We start from the raw sequence: 11,827 nt of genomic DNA, 5'->3' as shown, positions 1-11,827 counted from the left end.
GTAATTTATTTCACATGTGATTGTAAGATTGCAGTTGCTAAACAAAGAACGTTGATTGCGGTATGTAAATGATTACTCAAGAGAGAAATAATTAAAACATTTTTAATTTTATGACAACAAATAATTCTAATAATTCTAGTACAACAAATTCTCATACCCAGAATTTTAAATAGATTTCACACGGACAAAATACATCATTATTCCAATTTAGTTATTCAGTAAACGTGTGTTATTTGCACGATTTTAAATTACAGTGACGTAATTGAAGACACCATTTACGCAGGCATGTAATTGTAATAGGGGCAGCGGTCATTTGTATTTGCAATATCGCTACTCATAGCTTCTTGAAAATCTTATTATCCAGCTATAATGGAAATAGAATTGTATGTGCTTAAATAAAGACAAAGGCATCGTTAGCTTCATTGACATTTAAATTTAAGAAAATTCCTAACAGTCTAGACTCTAGACTTACACTTTACACTAGCTTTGCTCACGCGATGATTAACATATGCAGATGCATTTGAATCAAGAGGCTGGCGAGTATTTGATACAGTAAGTGGGACCTAACCTCTCTAATAAATTATTTAAAAAAAAAAAATCATCAATTTCTTTAATCTAATTTCTTAACGATGCCTTTATAAAAGCTTTATGAAATTTCACAAAAATGATTGCGAAATTATGTCGCGACAAAGTCGGCGAACTCGATCACATATTAAGATAATTTGATGTAGGATTTACTGAAACATTGTGTCATATAATATTTTTGTAATTAGAACAAGGTTTTCACTTTTCTTTTATTTACATACTTCTGTTTTATTTATATAATTCAGTATAATAATCGTATTAGCAAGGTTACGATTATCGACCACGTTGATAAGTAGATAGTTCAAGCTGCGCGCATCCGTGCTGCGCAGCACGCTGCTATACTGCACAAAACAATTGAGTAATCGCATTTCAAAACAGACTTATTCGAAATAAATATCGCAGATAAAATATATATTGCGTGCTTAATACGATAATATTTTTAAACATCGAACGAAATATACAGTTTGCGTAGGACAAAGAAAAAAAAGATTGAAAATTATCAAAATTATCGGACGTTTATATCAGTTAACCAATAACCAAGCGTAATTATATTATGCGCCGTGGTTAATCGTTCAAATCTCACTAAACTTTTCTTTTTTTCATCGTGTTTTCGCACGAGAAATTCAGATTTCAATTTACAAACAAATAAAGGAATATCATCATGATTTGTAGTAAGTACGTCCCTGGTTGTTCCTTTCCTCCCGACGCTAACGACACCAACATTGCTCTGCGCTTTCGCCAACTTGCTATTCAGTCGCGGTTTATCAGCCGAACCGTAACGTGAGAAAACAGAACGGAGGTGCACTGTTTTGAAAGTAATTTTTTCGTGCCTCCTCCGTTCATCTCGGATCTCGGTGTGTTCCGTCCTTACCCTCTGGCAACGTAACCTATTTCAAATTAAATAATAAACGAAGATATACTCGGTGCTATAGTATCGTGGTTTCGTTTCGAGCCCGCTGTTTTATCGATTGACCGACCACTGTTCGAGGGTCTCTTCAAGGGATTGTAAGATTGTAAAGGGTTAAAGCAAAACTTGACAAACTGATACTGCAAAGATGGCGGACGAAATATACTACCCCCATCCAGAAATCGCGAAAAACGCTTACTGCAACAGCATGGAACAATACAGAAAAATGCATGAAAAGTGAGTGATTCTGTTTGAATGAAAAAAAGAGTATGGCTTAGTCGATAATCGATGAATGACAGTGTAGTTTCGATTTTAGAGATGTCATTTTTTTACACCCTTTTCCTGTCAACTTTTTTAACTCTTTTTTATCTCTGTTGTATGATCGCTTATAATATATCAGGTTTAGCCATCTGTTAACATAGATATTTTAGTCGAAAGCTAAGTTTGACACGAACAGAATTTACAATTGTAATACTAGGAAAAATCTTTTTCGAAATCATCGAGCTTACTCGAACGGGCTGACCTTTCGTTTGTGTTGTAAATGACAGATGACTTCTTTCACAAAGTGTGAAATACTAGGAAAATTATTAATGAATCATCGCGAGGGTGAACGGCGATAAATGGAAATGATTGATGACATTAATCGCAGGTGAAGTGTCAAACGTGTTCCGTACGCGGCTGATAGAAACGATTTATAGAGGTGAATTTAAAATACAATTCGCGCCATTGCGTGTTTTAGGGTCTCATATTTTTAATGACTTCTAAAATGACTATTCAAATGGGGTTTTAAATATTTTTCAACGATTTAAATTTGAATAATGGCAGTCAAGATAACTTATTATTAAAACCATTAAAGATTATTTAGAGATAATGTGTTAAAGAGACAATTAACTAGTTTCTGTATCGTTTCAGCGTGAAAATGTGGAAGTTTTGAATGAAAACGATTTACGGAAACGATACTTTGGAACATCTATTATTTATTTGATAAGGAAGAGAACCTAAGCTCTATATGTATATCTTAGATATACTATACTATGGAAATAGAACGATGATATCGATTTCCCTAAGAGTGTGTTGTAGAAAACAATTACTATTTTCAGGACCTAAACTAGTATCTAGAATGATTTAAAAATGGTTTTTCAATGAACAATTGTATTAATAACCAGATGATCTAATATTTCTCTCGACAAATTAAATTAAAAATATTTGACTGCATTCTTGTTTAGGAAATATGTCGAGAAGAATGTAAATGAAACGTGTCACAGTGCACATTTATTTATAACTTAATAATGAATATCATTGCAATATAATTCGCTGTTCAATTTTCAATTGTATTTATTATCTTTCCTGTATTTCTGTACAATCGTATAGATATTAACAATTATCTTACCAATTTGCTCAGAAGGTGATTAACTTATCGCGAAAAAAAACTATAAGGAAACTGTGGCGACATTACACTTATATTATAGTAATTAAGTATAATTATATATGTTACATGAATGTAGTACAATGAACAAAAATTATCAGTATTATAAAAACGAATACTGATACCAATACTAATATCAATATTAACATCGATCAATCATAAAAGAAAGATTCTCATTAAGAATTAATTATTTACGATTGTTTTGCAGGTCAGTTAAGAATCCAGCGGAATTCTGGGGTGAAATTGCGAAGCAATTTTACTGGGAAACTCCAGCTTCGGAGGATAAGTTTTATTCTTATAACTTCGACCTTAGCAAGGGTGATGTTTTCATAAAATGGATGGAGGGTGCGTCTACGAACATAAGCTTCAACTTGCTCGACAAAAATGTGAAGAGTGGAAACGGCGACAAGATTGCATTCTATTGGTGAGAACTACTTTTGTTCTAAATACTTTATCTACCGGAAGTATATTAATAGGCTTTTCGACACTATCCTTTGTTGAAACAACAATTAATAATCTGTAGAGTGTTACAAATGCACCTACATTCTAGATGACGTAATAAACGTTAAGTGATTGTATTTATCTATTGTTTATGACCGGTTGATAATTTGTGGAAAAATCTTGGGGAAATTGCAATCGTTATGCAATCAAAATACTTTCAATTGACGCACATAGTTGGTAGAAAAAATAGGAATGTCTAAACATTTAATATGATAACCCAGTTCGAGAGAAGAATATTTAGTATTCTCAGATGAGAATGATAAGCTGAAATCAGTTTCAAGCACTTCTTAGCGTTAAATCAATATTTTTATTCATAAAGCGAAATGGTCCATGTTTTGAAGAAATAAAACAGTCCGTAGAATTGATTTGAGTGGCACTGCTTTCAGTGGCTCATTATTATGTAAAATACATCACACGTTTATAGACGCAAGTCATCCAAGTATCATATAAGTGATACAGTTTTGACTCTGCTTTCATTATAGTATTACACACCGTATTTGGCCGCTATTTGGAAAGTTTGCAAGTGAAATTGTCGACTGAAAGATTTCGTTTATCGTCGGCTTACACGTGGATCGAAAATTGTAACATGAAAATTTATACGACCGATCTGGCTGACCTCTCTGATTACCTTTTTGTATAATTCCTTCCATGATAAACGAACCTGTTTCAATGCTTAAACCATAAGAGGTATATTCGAATATGATTAGGATTTTGATTACTGCCATCAAAGTTTCACGATCCTAATTCAAATTTAATTAGATGCGATTATATTCCACTGATTGTAGTCGTCTTCAGATAGCAAAAGTGTTAAAATATTTGTCAATATCGATCAGTTTTAAACTCGGTTGGTTTCATTAAATTCTACGCATCTTTCTTGTTAAGAGTACAAAAGCAACGGTAAAAATCTCATGGAGAAATGTTAAAGCGACGCGATCAATGAGACGGACACGCGCTCTCTATATTCCGATAGTTCAGTCGTATCGTACGATATTCTCTGATTCGTCTAAAATTTGGCGTAGTGTCAGCAATCGCGTTTCAATTGGCTGAGTGCACGTGGTACGATCGCGTTAACTCGACCATTACTTGAAATCTCGTCTAGCATGTAAAAATCAAAGTACGCGCACCGACACTGTTTACCGGGGTCGCTTACATAATACAAAAATCAATACAAAAATAAGAAAAAAAAAGTAAAATACTAGACATTCTAACAACGAATCTCTTTACTCAAATTATAACAATAAGAAGTACGCGAAATGCATTAATTTTAGATGCAAATTAGGATCAGAATCAGTTCACCGATACTTATTTCCTAGCTTTTTATCGGTCAGTTTTATAAATAAGCCGCATTATCAGCTTTACATAACTTGGCATCGCGAGTGGCTTACCATTATACGTATGCTAGTTGGATAATACGAATTCGTTAATGAAATTTTTCATTTTCACATGTAATGGATTACCTCTTATCGCTAAACCCATCGATCGATATGTTAATGTAGACTATAGAAGTAGGGCAATGGACAAATCCGACGAGTGATATTTTCTAAACAATAAATAGATTATCGAATCGAAAATGATCGAAAAAGATAAACGATATGTAACTAATGGAATTTATTGTTTCAGGGAGGGCAACGATCCGGACGATTACTCGCGATTGACTTACAGGAAGTTACTCGAGGAAGTATGCAGATTCGCGAACGTTTTGAAATCGAAAGGAGTGACGAAAGGAGACCGCGTGGCGATTTACATGCCAATGATTTTGGAACTACCCATTGCCATGCTGGCGTGTACCAGAATCGGTGCCGTCCATAGTGTAGTGGTAAATGAATTTTTTTTCCATTAAATCATCAAAAGGAGACGAATTCTCTGTTTCTATTCAGAACGTTTATTAACATCGTGGTATTATTCAGTTTGCGGGATACTCGTCAGATTCTTTGGCAGAGCGTATATTAGACTCGAAGGCGAAAGTGCTTATCACGACCGATGGCGTATGGAGAGGTGAAAAACTTTTGCTATTAAAAACTATCTGCGACGAGGCTTTGAACAAGGTGAAAAAACATGGCCACGAAGTGGAGTGTTGCGTAGTGGTGGCTCATCTAAGGAGACTAACCAGTCCGCAAGGTGTTAAAGCAGACGCGACAGGTAAATCATCGTTAATTAAATGAAACGATATAGAATAAGTAATTCCGTGAATTGCGTAAAGGAAAGACAAACGGAGTGAACGGTAACAGCGATGGAAATGGCGCGGACACTCCTCGCATTCCATGGGACGACGATCGTGATGTTTGGTGGCACGACGAGATGGAAGAAGCCGAAGATAGGTGTTACCCGGTCTGGATGGCAGCCGAGGATCCAGTATTCATTTTGTACACCAGGTAGATTCTAATAAAAAGTCTTCATTGGAATATTCCTCAATTTATAAGAATTATTTCCTTAAACTTGGTGTTTCTTTTTAAAAAGTGGTTCCACAGGAAAACCGAAAGGTGTCCTTCACACCACAGCCGGGTATTTAATTTATGCAGCGACTACGTTTAAGTATGTCTTTGATTATCATCCTGGCGACGTATATTGGTGCACAGCAGACGTTGGCTGGATCACTGGTCACACTTATGTTGTCTATGGTCCATTAGCGAATGGAGCTACATCGGTTCTTGTAAGTTCCTATAAATTTTCATGGGTTTTATTTAATAAATACGACAAGTATCAGTGGTACAATGTAGATTTATTTTTATTTCACAGTTTGAAGGTACACCGTTTTATCCGAGCAACGACCGATATTGGGTGGTCGTTGATAAATACAAAGTTTCTCAATTCTATACCGCACCAACCGCGATCAGATCGTTGATGAAGTTCGGAGATGAATTAGTAAAGAAACACGATTTGTCTACCTTGAAGGTAAATAAAATTTAAATGAAACTAATATTCATTTAATGATAAATATTAACTATGAGAATCCCGTTACTTTCTCTTTTCCCGAATTCGTGTGCCGTAACAGGATTCTCGTAGTTAATATTCACCATTAAATGAATATTTAATGAACAAGAACGCCAGCTACGAGATTTCTCGTAGTCGTCAGTCAACGTGTTAAAGAATGAATGTGTTGTTATAGGTGTTAGGTTCAGTTGGAGAGCCGATCAATTCCGAAGCTTGGCTCTGGTTCTACAATCTTGTTGGCCACGGAAAATGCAGCATATCGGACACATTCTGGCAAACGGAAACCGGTGGCCACGTGATCACACCCCTCCCTGGTGCTACTCCAATGAAACCAGGCTCTGCAGTAAGTTACAATCTTCCTCGTCTTATAAACTTCTAAGAATTATTCGGTTAAATTATTCCTCTTTTGCCAGACGTTCCCATTCTTTGGCGTTTTACCAGAATTGTTAGACGAGGATGGAAGATTGATCGAGGGCGAAGGTGAAGGATTCCTCGTTTTCCGTCAACCTTGGCCAGGAATGATGAGAACACTTTATGGAAACCATCGACGCTTCCAGAATACATACTTCGATAGATTTCATGGATTCTATTGTACCGGTGATGGTAAGTTAAATCATTTAGCCAAAGGATTTCTGAAATTTTGACCAGCGTATTTCGCATCTTTTCCAAGTTCTTCCTCGATTCTTAGCAGTTGATTGTACTTAGCGATTCTTTCGCTTCTACAGGGAGCTCCAGATTTGAATTGACCAGCGGATAAACCTACAGCTAAATCAGCTACGAAATTGTCCTCCGTTTCACCCTGACAAGCCGACACCACGTATCCCCAGTTACTGATTCGCGCCAATCTTGCACAGTTAATCGTCTCTGTCACGGTCCCAATTTGTAACATTCTCAGGACGATAGCATTGGCCGAACTCCTCTCGATCGCTTCCTCGATTCTGTCGATGTTCATCGCTGTCAGATCATCAGAGACAATTTGGACTTCTTCTTGATCGGCCATCGTGAGCCATCCCTCCCAGTCATCTTGATCGAATGGATCTTCAATGGATACGATGTTTGGATACTCCGATATATATTCCAAATACTGATCCCGGAGCGCTTCTGCTTCCATATAATCGTCAGGATCGGATTCTTCTGTTTTAAACTGCAAATCGTATCCTCCTAAATAGAAAAAGGCAAAATTATTGAAATTAGTAGTTAGTATCTAAATTACGATCCGTCGATGTATGCGAACCTTCTTTGTAAAAGGCACTGGCTGCCATGTCCAGTGCTATCTTAATTCTTCCATCGTATCCTGCTTCTCTGATGGATTCGTCCAACAACAACAAAGCTTCTTTATCTTCCTCTAGCTCCAAAGGGGTAAATGCACCATCGTCGCTAACTGGAAGAGGTAACTGTATCTCCTGGGCAGTTGCAATTTTTCTTTCAAGCACTCTGTACACCTCTGTGCCCATTTTCATCGCGTCTGCGAAACTTTCCGCTCCTGATACGATTATAATCAGATATCTGGATAAAAGTATCAATTAAAACGATATGTAAACATACCTATAGGTAGGATCAAAAACTCTTGGCATGGTATAACGTTGTTAGCGTGTCTACCTCCGCTGATCATATTGAAACAAGGGACAGGAAGGTAAAGTTCGGAATTTTCAGCCATCTCAGCAATGTATCTGATAGAAAAACGACGTGTTTGATGATCGTTATTGCATTTAATTGGTATTTTGTAGATACCTGTAAACTGGAAGCCCTTTCTTGGCAGCGCCAGCCTTGCAACAAGCGATGGAAACACCGAGGATCGCATTCGCTCCTAATTTTGATTTATTCTCGGTACCGTCTAACCGATTTAGCAAACTGTCTATCTCCGTTTGCTGGCATGCCTCCAGCCTAGATTTCAAAAGTTGCGGTGCAATGATATTGTTAACTACGTCAACGGCTCTGAACACGGATTTCCCATGATACATGGCTTCGTTTCCATCCCTTAATTCCTGAGCCTGATTAGCGCTGGGCGATACAACCGCTGGTACACAAGCCCTCAACAGACCAACGTCTGTGATTATGTCCACTTCTAAAGTTGGATCACCTCTGGAGTCAAAAATTTGCCGAGCTTTAACCTTCTGAATGGGCATCTTGTTTCCTATTTATATCTTCTTGTTTCTGAATAATATTTCTTGCAATTTTTTGGGGGATATGGTTTACTTATCAAACGGGGAACTAGTGTATTTATTGTGGTTGTATAAGATGCATGATTTTTTGTGTTATTGTGAATTTTGGAGTTGAAAATGTTTCTGGATGATGAATCATGGTTATTGACATTTTCAACTGGAAACAATTGAATTTCAACAGAAACTCATTTCTTTTTTTAATCTGGGAAAATTAAATTTACTTATACAAACAAGTGTTCCTTATTTATAACAAACGTGTGTAATTTTTAGGTGCCAGGCGTGATGCAGATGGATATTTATGGATCACCGGACGTATTGATGATATGTTGAACGTTTCTGGTCACCTAATGTCTACCGCTGAAGTAGAAAGTGTTTTGACTGAACATTCCTTAGTAGCTGAAGCAGCTGTAGTCAGTAAGCCACATCCTGTGAAAGGACAATGTCTATATTGTTTCGTCACACCCAACGAAGGAGCGACATTTGACAAGAAGCTTCAGGACGAGTTGAAAAAAAGAGGTAAAGTATTATATAAAATAACATTTATACTTACTCTAAGCAACTCTTCGTTTCTTTTATTAATTTTAATGTATTTCTCTCTAATAGTACGTGAAAGAATCGGTCCTTTCGCTCAACCGGACGTCGTCCAACATGCGCCAGGATTACCAAAGACACGATCAGGGAAAATCATGAGACGTGTACTCAGGAAGATCGCAGTAGGTGATAGAAATGTCGGAGACGTGTCGACGTTAGCCGACGAGAGCATCGTGGATCTTCTATTCCAATTAAGGCCGCAAGTTTAAAGAAGCATCGTCGATATAGCCATTATCAAATGAAACGTAGTTAGCTTAGAAATGAAAACGAAAGGAATGGCACACTTCCGGTGATCGATGAATAAGCGAAACTACAGAATTGTAGTTATTAACAAGAATAATGCTAATTACTGTTAAAACTCTGAGGAAAGAACTACCGAGGTTGAGAATAATTAGTAGAATAATCGAGCTCTGAAGTAGTGTCCTGTAAAAGAAACTTCCGTTTTATACGTTAGCATTGTTACCTCTTTTGTTAATAGCTTTTATTTATAACACTATTTATCAATTATTTTCCTAGATAATTATGGCGCGGTAATAGTCATTGCTTTTAGTCGGACACAATTTCGATGCATTTTAATTTCATTGATTGATACTTGTTCAAATCAGAGACTTATTTAAAGGATAATTATCATTTTAATTTGTACGTATAAAGATGAAAAAAAAAAACGAAATAAGCAACGTGAATTATATGAGAAAGCTGAAGTGAACCTAAATCTATTTGTGATTTTTCAAAAAACGATTACTTCTATTAATCGTTGCACAGCGATCATCATTTTAGCAATATTTTGTGAACATAAAGTAATACCGAGATCGTAAGATACACAGCCATTGTTCGACCTTGTTGAGAAAAAGAAAACTTTTATAAGGTGTGCGCCTATGATGTACACGTGTTTACGATAGAATGAAAGTATCTCAAAAACTTTTTGAAAGTTTACAAAACCATTTAATATAATTATATTTTCGATGATGAAATGTTATGTTACGGTAACATAATTTTAAGAAAGTGTCGCAGTACAAGAAATTAATTTGGTTCCGTTTCGAACACGTAGCCAAGTTATAAATCATTTATAGATCTCGCGAAATTGTTTTTATTATCGTTTAAGTTCTGTAACGACTTCCTATAACGAAAGCGCTCGTAACAGGTTCTAATTAGTTCATCTGTAAGATGTTCGTTCGATTGATATCGTTGGTTATCAGTTTGAACGCGTTTATAAAAGTGTAAATTGTAAAAAATAATGACAGAAAATCATTGTCTATAGAATAAGAATTTTTGTTATTGTTAAATCTCGATTGTCCTTAAGTGTACCGTTAAGAATAGGTTTCAAGAAAATGATAGCATTATTTAATTTGGATGTAATATTTTTGTTACAATGATTTTCTTGTTCTGTAACGAAGAACAAAAGACCTAATTATACGCACGATCATTAAACGCACTGTACAAGGAAGTCGACATTTTCCATAAGTTTTTTAGAAGGCTGGTTTTACAATGTAAATGTTATACTATATGTAAGCTGAGCCAAATAAAATGTTGCCTCGTGTCCCTTATTTGGGACGAAACATACATATCATTCCTCGCGGAACAAATCAACTATAGGTGTGATAATGATATATACATATATTTAAAAAAATCTCTATATATGTATATTACATGAAATAATGCAAAAGCATCTATATGTAAATATATCTATGTTGAAGGACAAATAAAAATGGTCTGTTAAGTAAAATTACATAGTGGTACATTTCTTTCCTTCATAGAATTAGCAATCTTTACATCCCCGCAGCCCTTATATCCCTAAACTCCTTACATTCCGGCATCCCTTTGTAAGTTATTAATTTTCGAGAAATTCTTTCGAAAATTTCGAAAAAACAGCGTCCCCTAGCGGCAAAAATGTGAACTAAAATTTCAATGTCGAATCAGCGCCATCTGGTTTCGGAAAAAGGAACTAAATCATGCCAAAATTTTGGCCCTCTGGCGGCAAAAATGTGAACTAAATTCTCGACGTCGAATCAGCGCCATCTGGTTTCGGAAAAAGGAACTAAATCATGCCAAAATTTTGGCCATCTGGCGGCAAAAATGTGAACTAAATTCTCGACGTCGAATCAGCGCCATCTGGTTTCGGAAAAAGGAACTAAACCTTGCACCATTTCTGGCCCTCTGGCGACAAAAATGTGAACTAAAATTTCGATGTCGAATCAGCGCCCTCTGGTGGCGAAAAAAGGAACTAAATTTGTATAAAATCGCAGCCCTTATAGCCGCAAAAATTTCAACTCAATTTCAGAGAGGTACTAGGATCTATGGAATACAGGAATATAAGTGATACAAGGATGTAAAGGATACAGGCATGTAAGGGATGCAGAGATGTAAGGGATGAAGAGATGTAAAGGATACAGGCATGTAAGGGATGCAGAGATGTAAGGAATATAGGGATGTAAGGGATGAAGAGATGTAAGGAATGTCGGGATATAAGGGATAAAGAGATGTAAGGAATGTAGGAATGGAAAGAATGTATGGATGAAGAGAATGCAGGGATGAAAAGAATGTAGGGATGAAAAGAATGCAGAGGTGTAAGGGATGTTAGGAATACAGAGATGTAAGTGTTGTTGGGATGTAAGGAATGCAGTGATATAAGGGTGCAGAGATATAGTGGAATCAGAGATATAAAGGGTGCAGATGGAAGTAATAAAATCAACACGTTCGTCCTCCTAAGGAGTTTATTCAATAAGC

General features: G+C 36.2%; 2 protein-coding genes across 2 annotated transcripts; one reads left to right on the top strand and one right to left on the bottom strand.

Annotated features, from left to right (window-relative positions):
* Positions 1-1,330: 1,330 nt before the first annotated feature.
* On the top strand, positions 1,331-10,829 carry LOC114878056 (acetyl-coenzyme A synthetase). The gene is made up of 11 exons (XM_029191415.2): positions 1,331-1,729; positions 3,127-3,342; positions 5,040-5,235; positions 5,327-5,558; positions 5,620-5,791; positions 5,877-6,069; positions 6,156-6,311; positions 6,526-6,693; positions 6,764-6,953; positions 8,783-9,028; positions 9,116-10,829. Exons 1-11 carry the CDS (start codon positions 1,641-1,643, stop codon positions 9,310-9,312), a joined length of 2,055 nt encoding a protein of 684 aa, XP_029047248.2. The 5' UTR covers positions 1,331-1,640; the 3' UTR covers positions 9,313-10,829.
* On the bottom strand, positions 6,962-8,776 carry LOC114878057 (enolase-like). The gene is made up of 4 exons (XM_029191416.2): positions 8,082-8,776; positions 7,896-8,020; positions 7,585-7,833; positions 6,962-7,511 (listed from the first exon to the last, which is right to left on the bottom strand). The coding sequence occupies exons 1-4, from the start codon at positions 8,474-8,476 to the stop codon at positions 6,964-6,966; spliced, it is 1,317 nt and encodes a 438-aa protein (XP_029047249.1). The 5' UTR covers positions 8,477-8,776; the 3' UTR covers positions 6,962-6,963.
* Positions 10,830-11,827: the final 998 nt, after the last annotated feature.

This window comes from Osmia bicornis, chromosome 5 (genome assembly GCF_907164935.1).
Source record: "Osmia bicornis bicornis chromosome 5, iOsmBic2.1, whole genome shotgun sequence".
NCBI classification, from domain to species: Eukaryota; Metazoa; Arthropoda; class Insecta; order Hymenoptera; family Megachilidae; genus Osmia; species Osmia bicornis.
The sequence above is the reverse complement of the archived record's forward strand: the minus strand, read 5'-3'. Positions and strand labels throughout refer to the sequence as shown.

What these genes read in the sequence shown, in the direction of transcription:
- LOC114878056 (XM_029191415.2), top strand. Translation starts at nt 1,641, where the DNA reads ATGGCGGACGAAATATACTACCCCCATCCAGAAATCGCGAAAAACGCT. An exon ending in CAATGAAACCAGGCTCTGCA is followed by an intron (nt 6,694 to 6,763) that starts GTAAGTTACAAT and finishes CTCTTTTGCCAG; the next exon opens with ACGTTCCCATTCTTTGGCGT. An exon ending in ATTCTATTGTACCGGTGATG is followed by an intron (nt 6,954 to 8,782) that starts GTAAGTTAAATC and finishes TGTAATTTTTAG; the next exon opens with GTGCCAGGCGTGATGCAGAT.
- LOC114878057 (XM_029191416.2), bottom strand. Translation starts at nt 8,476, where the DNA reads ATGCCCATTCAGAAGGTTAAAGCTCGGCAAATTTTTGACTCCAGAGGT. An exon ending in AAAGGGCTTCCAGTTTACAG is followed by an intron (nt 8,021 to 8,081) that starts GTATCTACAAAA and finishes TTTTTCTATCAG; the next exon opens with ATACATTGCTGAGATGGCTG. An exon ending in GTTTTTGATCCTACCTATAG is followed by an intron (nt 7,834 to 7,895) that starts GTATGTTTACAT and finishes TAATCGTATCAG; the next exon opens with GAGCGGAAAGTTTCGCAGAC.